Source organism: Falco cherrug, chromosome 8 (assembly GCF_023634085.1).
Source record: "Falco cherrug isolate bFalChe1 chromosome 8, bFalChe1.pri, whole genome shotgun sequence".
Lineage (NCBI taxonomy): Eukaryota > Metazoa > Chordata > Aves > Falconiformes > Falconidae > Falco > Falco cherrug.
The window spans coordinates 13,920,499-13,947,645 of record NC_073704.1 but is presented as its reverse complement, the minus strand read 5'-3'; the positions used below and the strand labels follow the sequence as shown (position 1 = coordinate 13,947,645).

General features: G+C 40.5%; 1 protein-coding gene across 4 annotated transcripts in view; it reads right to left on the bottom strand.

The window, feature by feature from the left end:
* Positions 1 to 3,289: 3,289 nt before the first annotated feature.
* The window catches only part of BMPR2 (bone morphogenetic protein receptor type 2), a 109,689-nt gene continuing 85,831 nt past the window's right edge, over positions 3,290 to 27,147 (bottom strand). The window contains exons 7-14 of one of the 4 annotated variants that reach the window (XM_027798744.2): positions 23,566 to 23,680; positions 21,778 to 21,938; positions 19,879 to 20,026; positions 18,820 to 18,956; positions 15,004 to 15,176; positions 12,644 to 13,923; positions 11,159 to 11,239; positions 10,731 to 10,858 (exon numbers count right to left, since the gene is read on the bottom strand). In XM_027798744.2, coding sequence (XP_027654545.1) covers positions 11,190 to 11,239; positions 12,644 to 13,923; positions 15,004 to 15,176; positions 18,820 to 18,956; positions 19,879 to 20,026; positions 21,778 to 21,938; positions 23,566 to 23,680 — 2,064 coding nt within the window. In that variant the 3' untranslated portion in view covers positions 10,731 to 10,858; positions 11,159 to 11,189. Of the gene's footprint in view, positions 11,240 to 12,643; positions 13,924 to 15,003; positions 15,177 to 18,819; positions 18,957 to 19,878; positions 20,027 to 21,777; positions 21,939 to 23,565; positions 23,681 to 27,147 lie in introns of all 4 variants that reach the window. The other 3 variants (XM_027798743.2, XM_027798742.2, XM_055717962.1) reach the window with 3 other exon arrangements.

Genomic DNA, 27,147 nt, shown 5'->3' with positions numbered 1-27,147 from the left:
CCTGCCTGTGGAAAATTAACCTTCTTATCCAATAGAACATGCCTTGGGTCATGGCAGCGAGCAGATGTCTATAATCTCCTGCACGTGGAGAATTTCCATAACATCAGAATTAGCAAGAAGTAAATGGGGAAAAAAACCCTGAATGGAAACAAATGGAAGACTGACGTGGCTGCGTTCCACAAAGTACATTCTGCAGCTGCATCACTGCTCTGGAACAAAGGGGAGTATAATTATTGTTGTTTTACGTTCATTTCCCATTTAGCAAAGCAAAAGCTGAATAAAAGTGGCTGTTATTTCTGCAGGAAAGAGCTGGCTGAGGTGAGTATATGAGGTCACACAAGGAAATCTATGAGGAGACTATTGCTTAAGCCTGCATAGCTCACGCACCCAGTAAAAAATATATCAGTAAAATTCACCAGTTACATTTTGTTATTGCAGAGCTCAGTCAAGGCTTCTCGGATGCCCTGGGAATAAGACTCAGCCACACCTGCCGGGGTAGGGCAGGACTTGGCTGCTTTTGCTGTCGGCAAGGAGTGGTGATTGCCGGAGAGGGAACATCTCCTTCTGTCACAGCTGCCCGCCAGCCTTTCTTGGTGGCAGCAGCCCCTCCATCCAGGGCACTAGCGATGGAGGAAAGGGCATGCAGGAACTCTTGTTATTTCCGCATGGATCAGGTCAGCATCCCTCCCCATCTTGCTGCAGTGCTGCCACCACCCTCTCTGCCCCACTCCAGAGGCAGGATGGCCAGCAGGGCAGTGGGGAACTGGCCTGTTGTGTCCCAGGGAAGCCAGAGCTTCATGAGGTTCTCAGCGCTCCTGGCGTCCCTGGAGCCTCCTGACCCTCCCTGACTAGGCTACAACCTCAGGAGAAACCCAGCTTTCTTGGAGCCATTTCTGGGAAGGCTTGAGAGGTCTCAGGCTCCCCCCAATGTCATTGAGGCCTCTGGATACAAAGAGCTTTGTAGGATTGTCCTTAGAGCCCCACACGCAGGTAATAAGACCTGGCCGGCCAGCCTCTGTCTCCTGTGGGCCGTATTGCTCAGCCATCTTGAGCTGACAGCAAGCCACTGCCTGTAAGCAGAGCGCTCTCCTTCGGGGAGGGACCTTCTCCTTGTAGCAACGGCCCTCAACTCCTAATCCTTTTCTAAAGGCAGAAACCCGCAAGGCAGCTGCAAATCCAGCCTGGAACACGGAGTCTGCCTCCTGCTCACAGGGGAAGCAGGGCTCGCCACCGTCCCCCCCTGCAGCCAGGGCTTTCTAGGTTCGTTTGTGGGACCAGGGCGATTTGCCGCGCAGGCAGGTGCTCAGCCACACGCTCAGCCACACGCTGCTGGCCTCGCTGTGTTGCTGCCTCCTGATCTATGAGAACAAGAGATGCAGCTCCTCAGTCTGCCTCCTTCCTTTGCATTTTGGAGGTAGTTCTTTGGCTACAGAGGTGTAAGACTGGCACCACTTCATTTGCTTGCAAAAATCCTCACTGTGGGTAGAGAAAAATAACAAGAATTAAGTATGGAGAAGAGATACAAACAATGAAGCAGCCAGGGTGGAGGATGGGTCCCACCCATCTGTGTGTGATGGGAAGCGCTGGAGCCAGTGGGGTCCCACAGTACAGTGCTCTAAGGTGCAAGGTGCGTGTTGACACACAAGCACTGTGGGGTCTGGGATGCTCATGCTGTGGAGCTGGTGCTGATGTGGAACCCCTTCCCGAGGCCAAGGCAAACCCAGGAACGCTGGGAGTGGAACCAAAGGAAAAGGGGCTCACTGCTCCGGTGACGTGGCACTAAGCTGAGTTTCGTAGCGCTTTGTGTAAGGCTGCCTCAAAGCTGTGGCAGCTGTGGCGGCTGTTGCTCAAGTGAGCTTGCAGGGTGGTGGCAGTGCCCTTCTTCTGAGCTCCAGAAGGAGAACCGAGGAGACCCGAGTCCCCTCCACATGGCAGAGGGGCTGCCCCAGAGCCCAGCTAGCTTTGCATGGCTGGAAAGGGAGGGAGAGGTGGGGCTTGTTTCCTGTTTAAAGGGAAGACTTAATAGTTTCCTTCTGGTCAGGAAGGTGACTTAGTGGGGGTGATACTCAGTTCTCGGGACCATTTTGCATGCGTTTCCCTTTGTTCTCCACACGGACAAGCATCCACATCCGACAGCCCGGCACCCTGCTGCCTGCCTTAGCGGCAATCTGGCTGTGGGGCACCAACTCCCTCACGCTTAGGAACGGTCACACTGGAGATAAAAAGATGAGGTCAAGTGAACGGCATCACCTGCGTACAGGCAGAGTGTAGCTACCGTTTGTGTGGCAGCGATTCCAGGTAATGGCTCAGCTTGAAGTGCCTCACAAGCATGATTGGAAGAAGGGAAAGCAGTGGAAGAGCTCTTCATTGCAAAGTAACAAATCCCAGACAACTCCTTCAAAACGAAGGTCTTGCATCAGGAGCTGAAAAACACCAGGAAGCAAAACAAAGGAGGCTGTGGTGAAGCTAAGAGCCGCCTCTTCCCAGCACGTTCCCTGCAGGAGGCACAGCAGCCAGCTCCTGGCTCAGGCCCGTCAGCGGGGGACACCTGCACGGTTCTGCTACTGACTTCAACCATCTCTTCTGGTTCTGTCGGAGAGGACAGCCGCTCTGGGCTGGGAAAGCTCCTGCCTGCGAGCATGCCCTGACATTGCCTCCTCACGGGGAGGGGAAGGAGTGCAATAGTTCGTGTGGGAAGGACAGGGAGCCGCTATTTTAATTCTTTTCCCACCTACAGAGGTTGTTGCTTGCTGTGTTCCCCTCCCCACATGCCTGGTTGCCCCCAACCTTGACTTCTAGCCAAGTGCAGCCCAACCAAAATAGGAGGAATTTTAACACCTTTTTATCTTGTCTTCTTTTTTGTTTTGTTGTTTTTTCCTTTTCCCTCTTCGTTTTTCTGCATTTAAGCACTTAGCAGGCAGACAAGGTGTGACAAGAAGCCACCTGTAAGGCCTGCTGCTCTGAAATGCCTACAAAACTGTGTTTAGCTGCCAACACCAGCACCCCACCCGCTGCCCGGTGAGAATGGGCAAAACGCAAGCAGAGGCACCGCATCGATGCGCAGGGACGAGCCCCAGTTATCTCACACTTCTACCTGGTGACGCTGCCGTGTGCCATCTGCCACATGCCTCAGGTGCCTGCAAGTCCCACGCAGCCCTCTGTTACGAAGCAGTTCCTTATCCCTTAACAAAACACAGCTGCAGCAGGAGCTTGTTTTCCTCTCACTCCTGCGAGCATGTCTTATTACTCGTAGACAATAACCCCATGAAAAACCCACAAAAGACCATGCTTTTTGTCATTAATATGATCTTTAATAAATGGAATAATGCACCATTTTACAGCAAGCCTTTTCTTTTAGAGCTAAAGAATAGCCTTTTAAATGTTCTTATCCAATGTCTCTGTATCAATACAATCTCTTTATTTAGGTTTATATATAACAAAGCAATTCTTACAAGTATTCATAGAAAACTCTGTAGTGGCTTTAACAATGTCAGCTTTCATAGTGGCATCCACAGATGATTAAAAAACAAAAATTAGCTTTTTATTTCATACTCACACTGTTCCATGAAACACAACTTATACAGCATAGCAAGGGTATTGGGCAGCTTATACAAAAGAAATAACTGAAAGCAATTATTTATAAATTCATACATGATATTTCCTCAGTCATTTGACAGAAAAATCAAAAATACCCGTTAACAAAAGGGTTCTGATGAGACTCCATATTCTAGGGTTTCTCCCCCTCTTCCCCAGAAAAGCTCGCTCAGAAAGTAATGTAATGCTGTCTTTACAGTCTTTCGTAAGGAAAATGGCAGTTTCACATCTCCTTATTTCAGCTTCTACAGAAGACCAAACCCTAGAAATCAGTCTTTGCCACGTTCATTTTCCTCTTATACTGCACTTGGGGGGAAAATAATCAACAGTGATTGTAAAATATGATTCCAGCTTATATAAATGTGAATAGAGCACACTTTTCCTCTAGAGACAAAAAGCAGACAAGAAACATTACATACAAACTGTTTTAAATACATTTCAACAGTGTGAAAGAAAGAGAAGAGTCACCAATTAGGAAATTCAAAAGTTACAAACAAAAGTCAGCTATAACTTGGGCTTGCCTGTTTCTTTGTTCTTGTGACTTGTTTTACAAACTACAGAAACATTAACTACTTTCTTTACTTTTGAATAAACAAGACTGAAGTGTGATACTTCATGATACAGTTCTGAAGCACAAAAAAAAGTGAATCAAGTGCTCTAGAAATAAACCACACACATTTTTGCTCTGTCTTAAAAACAAGAGAATGGGCTACAAAAATTGACTTTTGGGAGACCTTAAAACTAGGGAGTTATAGAGGCTAATTATTTCTGCTTTAGAATAGTTACCAGGCAAGATGCTATGCCCCGATGGATGTATGCACATGTGACATACCTGCAGAAGCCTGCAAGAACTTTGAAGAAATCCTTCCTTACTATGCTAGTTACTGCGCTTGTTGAAGCAGGATGTATGCACTAAAGTTAACCAACTGAATGACTTGCAAATGTACACGACTGTTGATCAGTAGGCTTTTAGAAGTATCTGACAATACGTTATAACCTAACGTAACTCCGCCTAGTTCCTGCTCGTTACGCACGTTATGTATATTAAACCACAGCGAAATAATATAGAAACTGCCATAAAAAATAATTGGTATTAGTAACACACCACAGCGGCCACTAAATTGGACCTGCATGAAGTCCAGATCAACACTAAAGGGCTTTGGTGTAAATGAGTCTGTATCTTGAAACTTTCTGCTCCCACTGGTGCAGTTCCACCCTCTCAACACGCACTGGCACTGACCCGCCGGACAGCCCGGACATCAGCTAACACCTTGGCGCGTTAGCAGCCAGGGTTCACTGGTGGTCCCGCATCCCACCTTAGCATTCCCAAGGGCTAATCCTCCCAAGAAGTTTTTCAAACCACTGCTGGCGGAACCCAGCCCTCCTGTGCCCATAACCAGTGGCAGACTCCTCTGACTGCAGCGGCAGCTCGCCCAAGCGCCAGCCGATGGGATGCTGATTTCACAACTCCCACTTCGATCTGCGGAAGCGCTTAAATCTGTTATATCAGAAGTGGAAGTTCTGCTACCCATTTTAGTCAGTACAGAAGAAACCTCAAAATGAGCAATCTGACTTGTTACTATTTCACATCAAAACTGAGCCTACTTGGGTGGGGTGGGAGGTGGGATCCAAAAAGGGATGTATTTCTACAGCTACAGTTTTATATGACAAGATAGAAGCCTAAAATGTAATTGGATTTAATGGACTAAAATACTACGTTTAAATGGCAACCACACACGTTAACTACAGCTACTACGCAAAAAAGCCTTGTAAAAATCACCGTTTATTAAGTACTTTGGGTTATTTTTTTGATGTTTAAAAGAGGTACCGTAAATTGCTCAGCTTCAGTAAAGTTTGTCACGTGCATCCCCCCAGCTTTCTCTCTCTTTTTCGTAAATCCATTCCATCTGAGCAATCAGGAACAAATCTGTCATGAGAGATCGTGTGCTACCGGACTGTCACAAACTGATCCCAATCTTACTGTGATGCACTAAAGACAACTTAAAATGGCATATGAAAAAGAACCTTATACTTGCTACCAGTGCTACCGTCTGATGCTGTAACTCACAGAATTTTATCCTGGAATTTATGCACAACACACATATGCATCTAAATACATACAGAATTTACATTAAAAAAATATACATTTGGCATCACTGCAATATGTATAGCTTTTTCACTGAAGAAGTTGAACAAAAAAATAATAAGCATATTAAAAATGGAGGTTAATATATTTATCTGTTAAAACGGATAGTGGGAGACCAGACAGAAAAATGTGAATAATCCAAATTTATGCAAAATACTAAGTCGTCCAGTCTATTAACTTTCACAGACTAATCAATTCTATTTCAATTTTCTTTGATAAGCTGCTCCAAATTTTCCAATCAGACACCAGGTCACGTATATGCTACTGTGCTTGGCAATTATTATTTTTATGACTTAAAAACAGCCACTTTCAGCAATGGGAACTGCCATCATTTTTACACAAGTAAAAATTACAGCATAATGAATTTCTCCTGTATGAACTAAATATGTGAGTTTTTAAATTCTCCCTAATTAGGCTGGAACTTTCCATAATAATGTTTCAATAGCAGAATGGCTATGATCTTTTGAATACTTTTAATGAAAGAAAATTATAATCTGAACATAGGCTTAGTAATGTTACATTAGCGGACTATTATTTTTTTAACATTTAAAAAAGGAGTATCGTTGGAGCAAAATCACTGAACACAAACTATGGCATATACAATGTGTACATATGTATTTTTTAAGTAGCAATTTCATTATTATTAAACTTGGCCCAGTAATCTATTCCATACAAATACAGAACTTCCTTATTCTCCTTTCTGAGGCAGGTAGGATTAAAGATTTCTTTTAGAGAAAGCTGACAGATGGGAAGATAAGTACTTTCTGAACATATTTATAAGGAGGGTTTTTTTGGTAGGATGGTTGGTTGGTTCCTGAAACCGGCCAGCAACCATCTTGCATTTTTTTTGTCCCCAGTCCACTGAAAAAAAAAAAGAAACTGTCTTGCTTTTTAAAATTAGGTAATTTTCTACATGGAAACAAGACACAAATGAACGGCAGTAAGAAAGCAAAATACAAACAGAAACACGCTTTGTTTCTGAGAATATTCTAATGATGACAATGTCGATAGGTTTTCTTTTAAATGAGGAATTCCTTTATCTTTAGCTGTGCAATTTAAGAGCATCCTAGAGTTTCAAGAAAGGAATTTTTAAAACTAATTGTTTAGCACATGAAGCTATAAAGCATTATAAGTAAATTCAGGGTAAGTGTTGCAGATAATCCGATTTGTAAATACCAATTTCAGAAGAAAATACATCTGACTATGAGGCATGTTCAAATGGTTAGAATTCACATTCTGAAAATCACGTTATGTTGGTGAGCATCTCTACTATAGGAAACAGAAAAAGACAATGCATTAACCTAAGCAACTCTTCTGCTTCTATTAGCACATGATTTCTAAAACCAGTAAGATTTTGGATTTTGGCTTATATATACAAACATCACAAATGTTTGCTCTAAAATTTTACTTGAATTATACATTATAAATTACCATAGCAAATATTCTACTGTTGCCTATTTGACAGCGGCACAATTCATAGGTATTTACACTATCATTCTATTTTCATTTTGCTATATTTATCTTGCCTGCAATATACATGAGAAATTGATAGAAAATTATCAACTTTTATCATTATCCTTTCTTCTTAAAAAAAACCCTCCAAAACCAAACCAAAAGAAAACAAACCCACAAAGAAATAAAACACGTTTGTCTCCCCTGATTATAGTACATTTATCAACTATGCATGAGACCGATCTGTAGAATTCTCTCTCTTACATGTATTTTGTTTGGTTAAGGATGACTCCCCATGGTATAAGATAAAATAAAGTATCATTTAATTTACAGAGAAAGTATTCTGTGGAGATTGGATTATGTGCTGTGAGCAAAAAAGGGGCATTACTAATTTAAGCATTAAAACCAAACTGCTAATCTGATCTCATCTAGCTGTTTTACAGTAGGTTTACAATTACAATATTGTGGTACCTGCTCAAGAGTTTGTTTTGACTGAACTTTACAAATAAATATTTTTTCTCTATTCAATCTATACGGTATTTTCCAATAAAGTACATATTTTTATCATGTTACAAATTCTATTTATCCACGGTAGATTACAAAGCCAGTACTTTCTACTACTAATAATTCATCCCAAAAGCCCTCCAGCAAGAGACAGAAACAGATAAAGGAAAAGAAACCATTAGGTTTACTTTAAGGATGTTTAAGGAAAACTGTAGAAGAACATTTTCATCTGGTATTATAGTGATTTTGATTGCATCGAGCATAAAAACCTTGGATTTCTTACAAAGGATCGGCCTGAAAGAAAGGCTAGAAGACTGGTACAAATCTGTCTTAGCAGAAAGAAGCAGCAGCCAGAGCAAATAACTTTTCTCTCCCCAGAGTGTTTCAAGTTAGATAAGAGTGTCCTAAATACGCTTTTCAGCCCACATTCTGAAATGCTGATGATGATACATGCAAGGCAAAGGAAAAAGTCATTGGGAAAGGAGTGAAGAATCTTCAATATGCATGATAAAGCGACGATCACAAAACAGCATACCGTATTTCAAATGGAGACTCAAAGAAGGCCAAAAGAGAAGGAAACCCCAGCCAGCATTATGAACAGAATGCCAAAAATTCTGATTCAGGTCTTGAAACCCAGCTGAGCAACTGGCAGGTTTTCAACATCTGGGATGCGAGATTGGAGCAGATGGGAAGCCAGAGAGTGAATTAGAAGTAAAACCAGAGAAAGGCAGTATTTTTGAAGAGGGGAGATATAACTGTGTATTTATATGGGCAGATAACACAATTATGCCTCAGAGGCGGAAGGTGCTACTTGAACTGGTGCTTGAAGAACACAGGAAGCCCAGACTGTGTCTCCTGGCTTGTATTTCTACAACTACACTTAATCGAAGTCTGGATTTTTAAAGTTATCTCTTGGAGATATCTACGAGAATCTAAGAAACATTAAGAAGCATTACAAGAGAAAACCATAGCAATCAAGCATAAACAAGGGAGTTTGGGAAACAGCACGAATCAGATGTAGCAAGGCATGTATTACGCGAGTTGTATCACCAGATATAGACAAACAGGGCTGGCAAAGTTTACCTTGAGGTGCGGGGAGGAAATAATGTAACAGCAAGGAAACAAATGAGCTTGAAAGCACAGAGCATCTGTTTCAGTCAGCTGAAAGGAGACAGGCTGGGGGAGACAATTGTTTGCTGCCAGTATCCTGCCACAGGAGTTTGGCAGGCTGGCTGAATAGATTTTCTTTCTTTGAACATCATCAGTTTTCAGATAAAGTGATAAAACTTTACTCAGTACCAAAGACAGACATGTGTTATATCTTGTTTATCTCAATAGTTTTTACTGAAGTGTTTTCAATCAGAAAGAATACTTCTCAGGGGGAAGGGTATTTATTACGTGGAAGCAGGTCCTGACCAATAAGAAAATTAATTTCCTTTGAGTAAACAGTAAAAACAATAATTCTAAAAAAAGGTAGGGTTTACTTGAGATGGTGAAAAACCGATTTATCTCACTCAATAGGTATTACATTCATGTCCACTGACACCTAAAATCAATGTACATACAAACTGAAAGAAGGGTCTAAGCAGAGGGAAAAAACCCCAACCCTCCCCTGCAAACACTTATAACCATGAATTTTAAAAGCATGCAGTAAATTTTAAAAAGATGAATGAGAGGCTCTAAAAACTCTGAAGGGAGAACAAGTTTCACCTCAACCCAGCAACAACAGACAATTAGGATGCACCTACCTGCTTAAGTAATCAGGCTGATTTTACCCTAGACTCTCTGTAAGGAGGTAAATCAGGACAAATTTGCAACTCATCACAAAACTGTTTTGTACCAAGTAAGATTCATGAGTCTTCCTCTGTGTAAAGAGAACACGTTCGCAACCTGTCTTAACTAGAGCTTTTAAGTATGACAGTTATTAAGATTTCTGAATAAAACGTATTTTTCAAAGTACATCATTAGTGATCTAAATAAGCCTTTACATAAATACAGGGGGTAAAACTGCACAGAAAATAAAAAGGAAAAAAACATCTGACATGGTTTTCTTACATTTGTTCAACGTTTTGTTATTCAGAACTTCACAGGCTAGCATCTACTACTATAAAGGAAACACATTTTGATTTGGAAGGATCAAAGGAAGTGTATTGAGCTCGGATTTTTTTTTTTTTTGTTCCTTTTTAAAAGCCCTTTCAAGTTGGGGAAAATTCATGCGTTGTCACCTCAGAGCACAATGTGATATAGGCAGCTTCAAGCTGGCTATGGTGTGCAAAGTTCACTGTCATGACTAGCTGACTGCTCAACTGTCAGGGAAAAATTAACAAATACAAAACGGGGAACGTGGCAGTTTTAGAAACACACTTTTCAATAAAGCATACTGTGAACTATAGACTATTGCACATTTCAACATGACACAAGAAAAACGAGGGGTTCAAAAGAGAATACACTTTGTAACATAGAAATATACAAACTACCTTGTGCACAGAAATCAAAACATGGTTACAAGACACCACTGCAGTCAAACCTGTCTTATAGTCTGCTTATGATCTTAGTGACCTTAAGAAACTGGTCCAAACTGATTATCAGCAATACTTTTTTTTGTTATTCTTTTTTAAAAAAATATTTTGAGACCACATTCTTGATACACATATATATATTCCGTGGTCAAAACAGACAGACTTAACTTTAGCGATACTAAATAAAAGTGCAAAAACATTCAAAAAATAAAACAAAATAAAAAAATATGGAAGCATAAGCTAAAAATTTTCTGCATAGCTGAAATCTATTTAAAGCGAGTCCTTGGTACGGGTTGCTGACAGGAGGAGAAAGCAGTTTTTTTTAAAATGTCTTCTGCACGTTTGTTTCAAATAATGCAAAAAAAAGGTCATTTGTTGGCTTTTAAAGTATTTCACAGGCAGTTCACTCCTGCGTCCTTAGATACCATTGTGGTGGCAGTGCCTCCTTCCGCAAGGTACACAGCAGTGCTGGATTTGGAGTGGACTGCCTGGTCACTGCCGTTATTGTTGACCTCGCAGTGCAGCGGCTCGGTGGAGATGACCCATGTTGAAGGACGCCACCGCTTAAGTGAGTACGGAGTTTTCACACGCTTCTTGATCTTTTCTCCTGAGCCCGATTTGCCATCCTGTGAAGAGTCACCTACTAAAGAGAGGGAAAAAACAAAACAAAACCAAAAAAACAAAACCAAAAAAAGAAAAAAACCAAACCCAAACAAAAAATAAAAACAGAGCAGAAAATAGTATTACGAGGAAGATAAGATTAGACTGGAGAGTCCAGGGTTGTTACTCATGCAAAACAGAACAAAAGAACAAAATCTTATCACACGAATCAACTGTGTGGCAGAGGCATGGCAGGTCTATCAACCACAGTAGCTGCCACTAAAACAAGGGGTCAGATTCTGTTCTCTGTCAGAAATTACTTCAGTGAAGTAATTTGTGTTACCTTGAATGCACATTGGCATCAAACAGCAGAATCAGCATTTGACTTTTGAGGGGCTTTTGCAATCATAGTATCTTATATTACCTGTAATGGGAGGTACAAAAAAATGTCGCTACTACAGGACGGCAAAGGCTAAACTTTTAATAGCATAATTAAATCATAGGTCCCCTAATCCTGCTTAACCTGGCAAAGCATTTCACCTGAAGACAAAATGGTCCGTTCTCCGTTAAGATCCTAAGTCAGGATTTGGGATGTTTGGTTGTACAACTGGCGAAAGCAACTTTAATCATGACAAAATTTCAGCAGCAGAAATCTGACTGTTACAAAACTTTATATAACCTTCAAACCCTTACTTTTAATTTAACCTTCAATTAAAGAAAGTTACTGCAATAATCTTTTTTCTTTACCTCAATAAGATTTCAACTCAAGTCAACATGTTAAGACAAAATTAGGGTTTCCTACTTAAAAGGAAGGCTTTAACATTCTACTGCTGAATATTCAACTACATTTCTTGAAAGATTTGTTCTGTTTTGTTTCTAAACCTTTTCTTTCCAAATATGCCTGGCACCACAGATTATTTCACTAGTATCCCAGCATCTGTCTAAACACAGTCAGAGGTTTGCAAGCACTTTTCAAAGACTACGGTGCATTTTGGAAATATATTCTCCTTAAAAATGCACTCTTAAAAACGCACACCTTCCAACAGCTCCAACAGGCCCGAGGTGAATCTCAGAGGAAGTACCTGATTTAACTGTAACTACACAATTACCTTCTTACTGTAAAAAGGAAAGTGCCCCATTGCAACCCCTTTGGCAGTAAAACTCTTAAAGGCAGTTATTCTGAAGGAGTCTATAAAATCAATTTCTTCTCTAACTACTTTGATTAATTTTTAATATGTACATGGTAAGGTGACAAAGGATTGCTAAAATTGTTGGAGCTCAGATAGCAAAGTAGAAAATGCCTGACCCTCTGTCTAGGCTGAGCTACACAGTAAAATCAGTTGCTTTACAAGTAATGAAGCATATAAGTAGTTATTATAATAAATTATTTTAATTAATGCAGCTTAGAGCCAGCTACTCTTAAGAGAATGAGCAGAAATAAGGAAAAGAAGGTGTAATGTGCCCCTGAAGGAAGACATAGGAAGCTTTTTCAATGTGCTTTGCAGCTGCCAAGGTAGGTGCCTTGCAAGGAATAATGAAAATTAGAAATCACTCCCTTCCTGGAGTCAGAGTAGACAGGTTATAAAGGGACAGATTTACTCCATGTATGTGGAAGGAAGATAGTGACCTAACGTGCTGGGGTTGATGGAGACAGAACTTTATCAAGATGATTTAAACTGTGCTGACAGAAATTAAATTTATATGGGATTTAGTAAGTACGCTTCGAGGAAGGACAGGAGAGACAGAAGCATTTTCTATTCAAGCAGACACACGTAGTTATTAAGTAAAAAAGTGTCAGGGAAACTGTTCAAGTCCTGCAGGCACTTACACTGCATACTACTGCTATCCAAACTATTTGTAGCCGACAGATCCAGTGAATTAGGCCTCTGCGCTCTTCTAGTCTGGGTCTGCCCAGGATTTCTCACTACATTCTGGATACTGACTGCAGCTGTGTCTTGCGCTGGGCAGGGGTTACTGTTGTTGTTATTGGCATTTGTTCGGCCGTTATCCAGTGGTCGCTCTCTCCTGTCTACCAGGCGGTCCAGAACACCTTCATCATGGCCAACCTGCTGCTCCCGCCTCAACAAGGGTTCATGCTCATCAGGGCTTGAATTAATATTCAGCCGACTATCCTCTCCGCTGAACTGGTTCTGAAGCATCTCCTGGGCCCTCTGCGCTACCGAACTGGCTGTCTGGCCAGATGGCACCGTGCCATTGGCGTACTGGGTTGTGCCAGCATGAGAGTTTATGCTGTGGCTTCTCCCAGCCACTCCGTTCATGGTAACTGTCACGACATGAGGTTCTGCAGCATTGATAGTGTTCATCTTGGCAATGCCCGTTTCCACTTGCTTCAAGTTTGACTTGTGCTTGCCACCAAATTTTAACCTTGGCTCCTTTGTTGAATTTTTGGTGTTTAGAGGGAGGCTTGTAGGCCTCTTCGGAAGGTTCTGTTGCTTGGGTAAAGGATAGACCTGAGCAGATGGGACATCTGGAATCAAACATGCTTGACCATTGCCAGCTTGTGTGAAGTCCTGTTGTCCTGTCACCTCTACTGCAAGTTTTATCAGTGGATAAAGCAAGCTGGAACTAGTGCTGCTGAGTGGATCTGGCCCGCTGAATTGCTTAAGCGAATGTTCCATCAGATTCTCATCAGAGCTTTCTTTCAGGTTCTTATCCACTTCTTTCGGATCCAATTTATTTGTCTCCAAGTCCTCCTCTGTTAGCTGCAGACAAACAGGGGTAGGCCCACCCGGCTGCACGACATTTGTAGTATGTAAGTTTGTTTCATCCGAATAAGGCATTTCGGATATGGTGGTCATGCCCGTGCTAGGCGTGAGGCCAGTAGTATTGGTGGTGGTAGTATTGGTGGACAAACTGGTGACGCTTGTCTCAGGACTAGGGATGCGAGCTTGTGCTTGTTGCCGCTCGTAGTTAATGGAGTTTCTGTTCTTTTCCCCTGAAGTCAATGGTGTAGTGGACATTGAGTGTTCGGAAGAAATGTTCTTCACGATGCTGTCAGTGTGGTGGATTGAATCTTCAATGTAGGAAGAGGAAGAGTAATCTGGATATGGCCTTATCTTTGATACACGCCTATGATGTGACAGATTCCTTTAAGAAAAAATAAGTGATATTAAGATCATATATGTAAAAATCACCTCATATTACAAAGCCTCTCATTTAAGAGAGCTGAATGTCTTTCAATTTCTTTTCATGCATAAACTAAGGACAGACACAGTACAAACTCAGATCTTTCAGTAGCTTCCTTGAAAAATCCTGGGTACCAGAAAATTGGTTTTACTAGGACAGCAATTTTGTCATGGCTGTTATTTACACAACTAAGTTGGATAACAGTAATTTTCTTCCATTTGTCCAATATGCTGTTTGTCCAGTTCACTGCTAAGGTACTGGTATGGTTGCAGAAAAACAACACTGAAGGAGGGCAACAAGAATTCAACACACAAGATGGAGAAAGTGATGCTGAGAAAAAGTCACAAGGTCCTAAACCATGAAAAATCTATTACTTTAACGATTTAGGTATTCTGCAATTTGAACGTAATTTTTTCCATGACAATAAACACTGCCATATACAGCAACATTACTCTTCTCTCAAATCCAGATCTCTAGTGTATATTAGTAAGCACTAATGTCAGTTCTGCAAATTCTCACTCCCTCTGGATCATGTATAAGCAGAGAATGTGCAGCACTTCTCTCCCTTGGGTCAGAATAGCAATGACTTAAACGATGGCCCTGCGGTTCTTCAGCTGAAAAGCTACAGGTTTGAGACTTAAATGATTTCTTGAACTCATGTTGCCTGCAAATTCACAGTTTTTAGCAGAAGTTTTACGAATCATTTAGCAAGAGTCCTTAAAGACAATTCATAGTCCCTTCGTATCTTTGCAAGCCTGTTTAGACACTTTGCCTATGTTCAGTTTAAAAGGCTCCTCTGTGAGCAGTACAGCTGTTTACATAAAAAGTGCCTGAATTCTGGGGACAGAGGAGATCTTAAGAACACAGGTAATAGGGATCATGTCATGCAATACACCTATATAGACTAGCTCACGTAACACACCCACTTCACGTGTGCAGAAACGTGAAGCTAGCAGAGTGCTCTAGCCTCCTTCCTGGAGTGAGCTGAGCACTGCATGGGGCATTGGTTGCTGAGTAAACCCAAATGTTTTCTCTTCTTACCGCTCATTCTGCATGGCAGTTGACATCGGGTTGACCGTTGGACTAACTGATTTATTTCTCTCCCAAATCATCATGAGTTCTGCCATCCTCTCCTCAGCACACTGCGCTGTTAGTCGAGCTTCAGCATCTTGATCCCAACAGTCTTCAATCGTTTCTTTAAGTGACCTCACAGCCTGCCAGGAGACAAAGAACACCCCTTTATCTTAAATTATTTTCCTTTTATATTGTGCTTCTAATTTACTATTTTATGACGGCATTCTGTATGCATGAAAACAGTCACAAACTGGTGAGAAAGAGAAACAGAAGACAGACAATTCCATTCAAAGCTAGTTTACCCTAACAGCAGCAATGTGCAGGTCTAGAATTATCATACCCCACACACCCACCCCAACTGGGAAGACGACGACTTAGGAAAAGCTACATTCACCAATGCCCATACAACCTTCAGCCAGCCCTTTCTGATGACTGCATACTCAGCTCGCTCTCCCTACCTTATGAAAGCTGTGCACTAAGGATTGATGATACTCTGGAAATGCTGTCATTGTTATCCTCACAATTCAGCTAATGATCTCTGCCTTGCTTCCCTGCACTGTATGCAAATAACACAGCCTTGCTCATTTCATCATGCTTTTCTTCCTCTGTTCGCTACTGTAACATCCACATGCCCCCTAAATATCAGTGAATTTGTCTGCACTATCGCTGCTCTTGCTTTACAGATGGAGAAGCAGAAACAGACACACTTTCCCAGGACCACACTGTGGGGTGAATGGTGCAGTCAGGATTAGAGCTCAAGACCTCTAAAACGTGCAGCCATATGGTCAGAGACCTGGAGAGGAGACAACTGAAATTACAAGCACCGAACACTTCTGCTTCCATTACAGGCCGAGTACAAAACCCAGGCAGACATTTAGTGGCCCCTGTTGCCAGCCTGTGGCCCATGGAAAGGATACAGTTTGCCAGAACATCTCACATCTACAGCCCAGCTTTAACTTCTCCAGCACCAATGACTGTGCGCAGTCCCAGCTGGGCACTGAGGCACTCAGCGGGTCCTGCCGACTGCCTCTGTGCCAGAACTGCCTTGCTCACTCCTGGCAGGGAAAGACAGGACTAGCTCTGCATGCTAGCCAAGAGCTCCTCACCCACAGAGCAGGCTCCTGGCATTGCTTGCATCTGGCAAGTCACTGCTGCTCAGTGATGCAGCTACGGCTGCACAGGTGGGGATGAGCTCCCACACTAGCAAACCCTGCAGCTCCCTTCCCACAGCAGATCGAAGGGGGGATAAGCAATTACACCCCTCTTAGCTGAGGGACACGAGTCTAGAAGCACACTCAGGGACAATGACAGCATAGTGTAATGGATCCCTTTTCTCTCCCAGAATAAAAGCCTTCATTCGGCTTCTAGGACTTGATTTAGTCACAATTTAGACATATCCAAGTCATTGGACACTCCTCATCTCCTGTCCTACCCCTTTGTAAGACTCTCCCTTACAGGTTTCACCAGCAGTATATTTAACCAGTGTTTAATTTAACATTGCCTCTCTTCTAGCAGATCCTTTCCTTTTGATGTTTTAAGGATCATGAAAGAAGCATAGTGATGACTGTATATAGATAGTTAACAAAACTGAAGTTCTAGAGCTTCACATTTACTGCAGTAATGTGTTGTCTATTAATTTCAGGTTCAAAGAGATCTATACTACAATGCACTATTTAGAAGTTCTAGCACTCATAAAAAAAGATAGAAGGGATAGGTACTACTATCATACAGTCCTGACCTTTGAAGTCAAGCTTGGGCCCTGCTTTGGCTTTGGCAAATGCAACAAGAATGCTGCTAACATCTCAACTCAGTTCACAGCCCTTGAATTATTTTATGCACATGATCTCCACAGATTATTGACTTATACTGTGAAAAACAATACTGCCAATTAAGTTCTGTATCATAACACATATGTTCAAGAAGCAGGCTGAAACTGCATAGGTCATCATAAATACAGGACTCCACATCTTTTGAGTGCCTTAATTATGTGACCTAAAAAATAAAGCATTGCTTTTTATTTATATTTCTCCAATGAAAATGGAAAACTTCTCTAACGGATGCATTTGCAGCAAAGTGTTATAACCCAACATGTCAGCATAGCTGTAAATAACGGACAAAAGTCTTTTATCCTATACATTAGACACAGAAGATTAGGACCTGGGTCCGGGCTGAGGTTAACTGGAGCGTAGTTTTCTACAGTATCTCCCCTAGAGTGCTCGCTCATTCAGATGTTATCCTAGACTGGCACAGGGTGGAGTAGGTTGTTTGATATCCATGAGAGAACTACAGATTGTTTACTTATTCTTCTTTTCTCTTAAAGCAATGGTGTAGATTCATCCTCAGAGCTGGACTTACCATCATTATTATTATTCTGACTTTTTGCAAAAAAAGTAGTGACAACAGGAAGACTGCATTAGGCAGTTTAAATATGGGGATCATTAATATTGCTCGAGTCTATCAGTTTGTTAGAACATAATTAACATTTAAAATGGTAGTCTGCAAAACAAAACAAACCTTCTTGAACTGTATTAGTTATAACTGTCTTCAGAAACAGCTCTCAAGCTTGGTTCTTCCAACACTGCATTTGCCAACATGGCTACAGTTAAAACAGTTGCTGCTTCATTTCCTATACAGTTTGGCTGAGGGTTTTTCTTGCCCCCCACCCCAGACTGGCTGTGAAAAACCTCTCTACAAAGTTCTCAACTCGGTTACAACATGTTTTACAACAGTGTTAATACTGGAGGCTATGTTCCTCTCTGAAAATGGTTTCATACATATTTACAAGTACCAGCATAGATGAGGCCTTAGGCTCCCCGCTATCTGCACAGTAGCTACACACTTATCAACTAGCAAAGTCTCTGAAGATTGAAGGGTGTAATTTCAGTAAGGGAATAACCAGAAGTATTTTTAAAATAACAGCCAAATACATCATTATCATACTTGCAATTGAGCTATTTTAGCTTAAAGAAGTTACCATGTATCAGGTGGAACCCAGTAACTGTCTGCATTTCACTTTGCTTGTAAAAAAAGACAAACAACCCCCCCTAAACTAAGGGGATTTGCATTACCTCACCCTTGCTGCAGATGAAAGCAAGCACACAGACTCTTACCAGAGTTCAGCTGACTTGCCGTAACTTGTTGGCCTGCAGCAGCAAGAAAGGCTCTAAGCCATATCTATACTAATTCAAAACAACAAACAACATTACTATGTTTATAGTCTTGAAAATAAAAATTGCAGATCAAATGAAGCCATATAAAGTTCCTAATGCAGTTATAATGAAATGATTGCTAGAAGCTGTAGCCTCTGCAAATTCTGAGAGCTATACAACAACTGCAGAAAAACCTTATTACAATTTTATAGATTTAAGTTTTGCAAGAGTATATCTATATTTTTGCTAGCTGTTTTAGGGTGTTATTAGTTTATAGATGTCAAAAGGCAGAAAATGCCTTTATGTTTCTCATGCACACAGAGAACATATGGGCACTTTCATGCACAATAGTACAGATACTGTCTAACAAGTAATATAACAAGTTACCCTCTGTATATCATACTTCAACACCCAATAATAATCACAGTACTTTTCCTTAAAAGAAATCTAACTTTTATGTAAATGGCTTTTCAAAAAATGAATTCAGTATTTAACAAGTCCAGACAGAAGCAGCTCCCAAACCTTAAATACTAACAATTTTTTTAAAAAAAGAATGTATTAAAAAATTGCTTTTAAGAAGTGAGGTCACTCTGTATCTGGTGAAAAGATTGTTTCTTTGAAAATTGTCTCTCACCAGGCTGTTCTCCTTCCACGCTTCTGGGAATTTTGGTCTTTGCTTCTCTCTAGACACCAAGACTTGCATATCTTCAAAAGTGGGATGGTTTCCGACTTCTGTCTGGAAAGCCATCTGGTACTCTGGCACAGATTCCCCTGTTAGCAAAGGGAAGAAAGAAAATATCACAGACTAAAAGGCAGAGCAAGGGCTTTCAGGTGATGAAAGGTAGTATCGAAGTTGGTCTGTTGAGATGTTCTCTACTTTCCTCAAAAATCTAACTTCACCAAAAAAGCTGAACTGCAAATAAATTGTTTTTCAGCAACCTCTCAAAGGATAGCATCTTTAGTTTTTGCTGGTTGAGTGGCACATTCGAATGTCTGAGAGCCTGAGGATGACGCCTAATTTCTGTGAAACACTGCTGACTGAATATATTCATCTGGGAGGAAGCCCAGCAAGATTACAAGTCTCTGCACATGAAGTGCAGTACATTCACTACAGAGAGAACGGTGCATGTCAGAATAACTCTGTAAGCTGTATCTTGGGAAGAAGATGGTGTTGTGACACAAAATTAGAAGTCTACTTCCTCTTGGTTTATATTACAGGTATGGAGGATTCCCCTGATTTTTCAACATCACTAGCATAAATAAAAGCATGATTTGACTAAAGGCTAAATTAAACCACAGCACTTTCTCATTCATTCTCTCACGAGGAAAGTCTGAAAGACACTTCAGGCACTTCTATCAGTTCTAAGAACTGAAAGTACTGCCTTTGCCATCATCCCAGCTCTCAGTGTTTGTAAACTCTGGACGATAATAATAATGCTCAAATTAAACTTTGCATAAGGCCTGCAAACTGCTTAAACAGGTAATTTGAAGTCTTTCAGCATGAACCATGCTTCACACTCAGATACACTGTATTGATAACAATCGTCTTGAACGCTAGATGGCACTGACTTAATGGCAAAAACAATGGAGAAAATTATTTCCCTTCTTCACTTTAAAAAGCTATGGCTAGGGAGCAGCTTTGGTTGCTGGTACCACTTTCTACTACTACATTTTTTTCAGTTCTTTTACTTACCTGGGAAGAGGTCTGTACATCTCATAAATATCTCCCAGTAGATAAGACCTAGCGCATACATATCTACTTGTTTCAACGCAGATTCACAGTCCCTCAAGTTCACTGCTCCTTCAAGCACTTCTGGGGCCATATAGCGGATCGTACCAACCTGGAGAAACATAAAATGAAACCTTCATGTCAGAAAGCAATTTCCAAATTCAATTTATTATGGAGATTAATTTTTTTTAATAACCTACTTTGATATTTTCTACAGTTAAGGAAAATGCAAGTCCCAGCTTCTAGATTCAGGAGCCTAGTCATAACAAAACCCTTCCCCTGCTCTGTCACTTTTTTGTATGTACCAAAACAAAATAATTTTGTCCCTTATTCAATGTTCTCATATACAATATGATATAGCAGAAATGTTTTTTTTTTTCTGGAATTACTCTGTTAAACACCAAGGCATGTATCATAATGGAAGAGGATGCTGCTGACAAGGAACCTGTTCTCTTTATTCCTGGACTGTCAGCAAGGCTGTCCCCTGCATCCTCAAAGGTTATTAACAGTCTTGGAAGATATCTATTAATTTTCATTAGGACATATGTTTGATTAGAGCAATCACCCATCACTACTTGTAAGTAGTGATGTCCCAGTAAGTATTTTGTCCCAGGACTATTCCGTATCCCTGCATTTTAAACAGTGGTTTCCCCGTTTCTTTGTTCAGTAAGAGGAGATCTAATAAAAGGACCTCGACACTAGGCATTGTTAATGTAGCACATGCTTTCTAAGAGAAGGTGACAAGCACTGTGAAACACATTCTTTGAATGAAATGTAAAGGTTTTCTGTAAAAGCACAAAGACAACAAATACACAGAAGTATTAGGGACTTTCATGCTTTGTTTTAAGAGTGTATTTCTGTATTTTAGTAGCCTACATTCAGGTGACAGTATATCTATGCTTATACAAAAAAGGAAACAACAGCTAAAACCCCCACTCTCTGAATCACAGCATCATAAAAAAGAAAGCTTAAGAAATTTGTTTCTTCTTTCTGCCCAGAATCCATTCTAACCCACTCCTAGCAGATGTTTTTCCCAATCTGTTCCTTAAATTCATAAAATGATGCAAATTCTATATAGCCCTCCTCAGCAGTCTGTTCCAGACCTTGGATGCCTTCTACAGATTAGGAAGGTTTCTTCATAACTAACTTATATTTTCCCTCCTACAACATAATCCTGTTACCTGCTGTCCTATCCACAATGAACGCAAACAGTTTATTCCTTTTCTTTGCAGCAGCTGTTTACATATTTGAAGACCTCTGTCTGTCTTCACTTCCCTAAACAATCTTTATTCTTTGATGTTTTCCCATAAGTTACTCTTTCAGGCATCCCCTGTTATTTTGTTCATATTCTCAGTTGGTTCATGTCTCTCTACATGCACTCATTCTCCCAGCTGTATCCATTTAAAGTCCAGAAAATTGCAGATGACACACAGAGAAATGGTTGTAGGATGCAGAATGCGCTACGTCACCGTATCGGAAAAATTAACAGCAAACCCATCAGAGAATGTTTGGACTTCAGTTAATACTTGCAGTACAAGACTGAAGGGATCTGTACCACATCATCGGCCAACAACGCGTCAACCAAACCTACCCTGCACATTCTCATACATCACACAGAAACCTTCAGTCTCCAGGGCTGCCAATCTATCACCTTTCAAAATGCTAGGTTAGTCTTTGGAGAATAAAACCAGTTTCTTCCTACCAAGGTTTCAGCTATTTCTCACTCATATTGCCGCAATTCCCCCTCACAGGAATTGTACCACCTTCACATTAACCATATAACAACAGGCACAAATATTTCTGTGTTACTTCCACACTAATTAGTCTTCCTTTACACACTGGTGTATCTTCATTTGTACTTACCTCGCTAATGGCGGCATTATCCTCCTCACCTGGGCGTACCAGTCTGTTTCCAGTTAACTTCATGGAGAGTCCAAAATCGCTAATTACGCATGTTCCGTCATTCTTTACCAGTACATTGCGACTGTTCAAGTCACGATGGGATATTGCAGGTTTGTAATGGTCTGTTTGGACATATGGAAGTGCTTGTTACTATTTGAGCAGTTCTACTGTTTGGCAAAATGAGAGGACCTCATCATGTCTGCTCAGCTATTACAAACAGAAAATCAACTTTTCTTTTAGAAAGCTAACATTTTTGCTTCTTTATAATAAGCTCCACAGTATGCTATCTATAGAAAACTGACGGGCATTCAGTTTCACTGTATCTATACAACATACTAGGCTATATACAGTTTAAATGTTTGCCAATAAGCTTCCTGCCAGGGTATTTTGGCATTATTTTGGCAGGGGAGGCATTGTGTACTTAAGCACAGACCTGCAGCCACAGCCCTGACAGCCATTCCAAATGCTCTCTCTCATATCCACAGTCCCGTGTCAAATACAGCATCAACTATTTATGTTACGATTGGAACTGGCACCTATTCAGAAGATACATAGACAATATTATTCCAGAGAGTCTGAACATGTTCATCTTGCAAGTGCTCTGATCTTTTCCAAAGAATAACTTCAGTTTTCCTAGTTTATATGCAAATTTATTTTGTTGGTAAAGCAGCCAGCAGTATAGAACCGGCTTTACTGTGGAATTGATTCTATTCCATGAGTTCCTTCCTAGCATTCATAGATCAGCCTATGGCTCTCTCTTCTTTATGATGGAAGGTTTACACATTTTCTGGCTGCTAATGGACACACCTGTCTGCACATTTCAAAATGATGAACTTAAGATCATAGCTGCAGTTTCAATGGCCCACAGGAATACTGATTTAGGTATTTTCAGCCTGGCACATCTAGCCGCATCTTCAGTCGTCATTCTTTGCTAGAGCTGATGCTTAACGTTTGGGATACACAGTATGGAATTTTAATCTTAACATTAGCACCTTAAGATCAGAATTAATGACACCATCCTTTCATTTACTGCCAAAAAGCTAATGCTTCAGCGCCAGGCCATATTCTGCAGCCTGATACATCACAGATCTCAGAATATCTGCTTTATAATCATGATATTTCAGCTGCTGCAACGCTGGCTGAAGCACATGAGCAGAGATAGAAGATATAAATCAGTAGGTTGTCACATCTGGTGCTCTAACAGAACACTGGAAGCCCAGCAGTACTGTCTGCATGCAGCGAAGATGGGCCCACACCCTGAGACAAAAATCAAGGGATATGATAAATCAAACTACAACGGAGCTAGAGGATTTAATTATTTCTCTTTGTGTATACAGTTCACACAAACTAGAAATTGCTTTGGTGATTTGTGTCTGAACTGCAAGAACAAACAGAACACCCCATCTGTTTGCTCTCTGCTAGACAGACATCCAGCACTTCAGGTCTTCAGTCATCTGTTGCCATGATACAGCAGCACCGCGCTGCTCTGCTTCCTCCTCCTCCTCCTCCTCCCTTTTTCTGGGGCTGTGCTGGCTCTCACTCCATGTTTTCATACAAGTGTCATAGATGGAGCCCATGACGTGGGATTGTTCAGAAGGGAAGAACACAGCAGAAGTTCTGAGTAATCTCTATTTCTATTCATCATTCCCTACTCACCGTACCGTCACGGAGAAAAAAGAAAAGCCGGAATCTACTACCTGATAGAAATAAGAGTATCTTGAACGTCTTGGCATCCCCTCCTGGCCTTACCTCCTCGAGGTAGCTCCGTGTGCAGGTAGGCCAAGCCCCTAGTTATAGAGTGTGCCAGACGACAAGAGCTCACCCAGTCACTGGTGTGGAGACTCAAATATTTGCACAAAGAACCCTAAAAAAAATAAAATAAATCTGGATTAAAATCATTGCCCACTTGAACAACTCAAAATCTTTAGGACAGTCAGTTTTACCCATTGCTCCTGAAAGGTGTAATCCTGCAACTGTGTTTACCCAGATGTTTTAAAACACCAGACTGGACCAAAGTTTCATTAATTTCAAGTGCTGCCATTTGTTTCATCTAAAGTAGCAGAACAGAAAATTTATCACAAAATAACAGGGATTGCCTTTAGGAATAATTATATTAATTACAAAACAAAAGCAAAGCACACATTTGATTTATGCTTCTGAAAAAGTCTTGTTGAACAACAGAAGAAGAAAGGTAACTGCAGACATTTAACAGCTTGGGTTACTAAACAGTGGCCTTTAAACCATTAGCACTTACAGAAGAATATTCAACATCTCTCGCTGGCATCTCCCCTGCTATAATCTATTTAGGTATCAAAGCAAAAAAAAACCAATGCAGAGGCAATTCAGAATTCAGAATGCCACATGCACCGAAGAAACAGAAAAAAAGAATGTCATGTTCCCCTTTTTTTGAAAGAGAAGTTAGATGTGAAAAATGGGGTATTTTTAGTAATTTGTGGTGGAATCTCCAAGAAAACCAGAAGGAAGGGTGTCATTGATGATACTAAGATACTGTAGAAATTGAGGCCATTATCTGAAACAAGAGCCAGAACCTGAAAACTATGACACGTTTGGGCAGTTTTTATGCACATAGTCCCAATGACAATGTACTCTGTTTAAACAAACTATATCCCCATGCATATAGAACAAAGTCATCCAGTTCTCTGTGCATACATATTACAATACATTTATGTCTACAAACTACCCTGGTTTTGCCTATTTAAATCTGTAATCTTAAAGAGGTACCAATGTGTAATATCTTCTCATAGGTGCAACCAAAACCACTTCATTGCAGAATTAGTTATGTAATATTTGGTTTAAAAAAAAAAAAAAAAAAAGCTGGTATGCGCCATTCAAATCCATTTCGAGTTGACATTCAGGTATGTAACACATGCACAGCTCAGATGGAGGCACACAGATACCAGAATTTAAAGTGACCGAAGCATTAGACATTTTATGAATCCAATGCTAAAACTAAACTCAAGTTCTTGACACTCCTTAATAGAATTACAAAAGTCTTACAGCTTTTCAGACTTAGCCTTGCAGAACAAGGAACCCCTAAGTAAATAACCTCCTCGGTGAAAACACAGACCAAGTGTCATACAGGTTTACACAAGCATTTTTTTCATTGTTTAAAATGCTGTTATATGAACTTGAAATCAACCCAGAAATTAGTTACAGAAATTTACATTTTTTTCTCAGCATTTAAAGCTTTTAAAGAAATACATATGGCTCTTATTAGCCTTCAAATGCCAGCAGCTTTGGGTGTGGTAAGGGATTTTCTTGGTTTAGTGGGTTGAGATTCCAACCCATTCTAACGGAGGCCACAGGACTGTTGTCATGGTGTGACTGACATTCGGTGTGTGAAGATCTCAAACCCACTTCAAGATCTTTCTGCTGTAGAGCTTGCCAGCCATCAATTATTTTTTAAGCTAGCTGAGGGCTGTGATTTTATGTTTTCAGTGAAGTTCAATATAAATGACAGCCAGGAAAAGCTTTCGACAAGATTTAGAGACATATATATTTGTAATTAAGATTATTCTTGTTAGTCATGAGTTATGTTAAACTGGGGACATTTGTTCTGATTATAACTTTTGATAAAAATGATGGCTTTGTTTTAACAATCGCAAGATTCTGTATGTGTTTTACAACAATTTTTCTGTTGTTCTAAAAAGACCTGAATGTCTGACTACTGGGGGGGGGGGGGGGGGGCACATCTGTGGCTGCTACCTATTTCCTGTTATGTCATCCTTGCAAATTACTCACTGCTTATTCACCTGCCACACCTCAGAATACCATCAGAACAGCATGCTGATTGATAAATAGACATATCCTTCGTTTTATTACTTACGTACTTCCTTTGGTCAGAAGGCATGTTTGGATAACAACACAATTTGGGTCAAACCTATCTGTCTCGCTTTCACCAAGACAACACCAAGAACAATTTTCTGTGTGAAAATGTTTCGGTTTGCATGTTCGTATTTCTGAGGAGGAAAGTATTTTGAGGGAGAATGATGTTTTGGATGGGGAGCATTTCACCTGCACGACTTCGGTGGGCCACTCCTTATTGAAATAAGATTTATGACTTCAGTTTGAACAGTGCAATTCCCTTTTAGGAGGGCTGCCACAGCAGGCTTCCTTCTCTGCTGTTAGCTCCACATACAGCAGAACATCTGCTCTCTGAATTAAGGATCACACTGTGCATTAATTACACCTGCTGTGCACTTTTTCCAATGACTTCCAAACCACCAGTGGATTGATTTTAGTCTAATCTTGCTGTTCTTAATACCATACTGAGAAAGACTCTGATAATACGATGTCATAAACCTCATCTGTGCATTTAATCAGATAGTTAAGAGATCCTGTTTATATAAGCAACAAGACAATTTTCAATCAAATTACATTTCAGCTGAAAATTCATTCATTCAAGAAAACAGCAAAACCAGATCACCTTTTAAGGCAGTTACGCTATGCCCTCACAGGAGCAGAAGACTTGCTTGATTTCACTTAACTCAATTAGCTGAAAATCAGCCTACTCTGCCAGAACAGGCCAGAGCTGACGTGCCTCGCCACTGTCCATCTGGTATGGCATGACTGAGCTTTTTCTATGGTTGTTCCTAGTTCCTGCAATCTCTTCTTAAATGACCATCTCTTAAAAGCCAACATGACCAAGTGTGTCCTCACTTAAAAGTTTCAGTAAAGATACTCTTCATGTATTTGTGAAGTGTTTATGTTGCCTTAAATTTTACGCATAATTTAGATGTTTATATAGACATACACATTTAATTTTCAACACAAGCATATACATAGAGCCTAAAACACGCTAAGACAGGCCATCATTACTGCTGTTTATTGCTGTTCTGCTTCTTTTTGCTACTTGAATAAGCAGCTTTAGTCCTACTGTCCCCATCACCAATCAGGCTTCAACAATCACCTTTACACACTGAAGCAAATAATAGTATGAGTTCATACTTGAGACCAAAAAGCTCATTAAAAAACATTACTTAACTGAACAATTAAAGTTCTTTCCCATATACAAGTGAAAACCCAAATTATGAAATATAATTTTTTGCCTTTTCATATATATAACCCTGATATATATTAAACTATATGATTTTTCATGAAAGTCACATTTATGCTGTGTATTTTTAAAACATTTTTTTGTTTCTATGCATGTGTACACACACACAGAGAACATTAGGAACTCAATGAATCTGAGGGATGCAAGAATCCAGTTAGTTAAGGAGGTGTGAAGATACAGTTCTGGAAAGTAAAGCTGCCTTCTTAAGACTTGTCCTACATCATCAATATATGGTACAGCAAAATAAATACGGT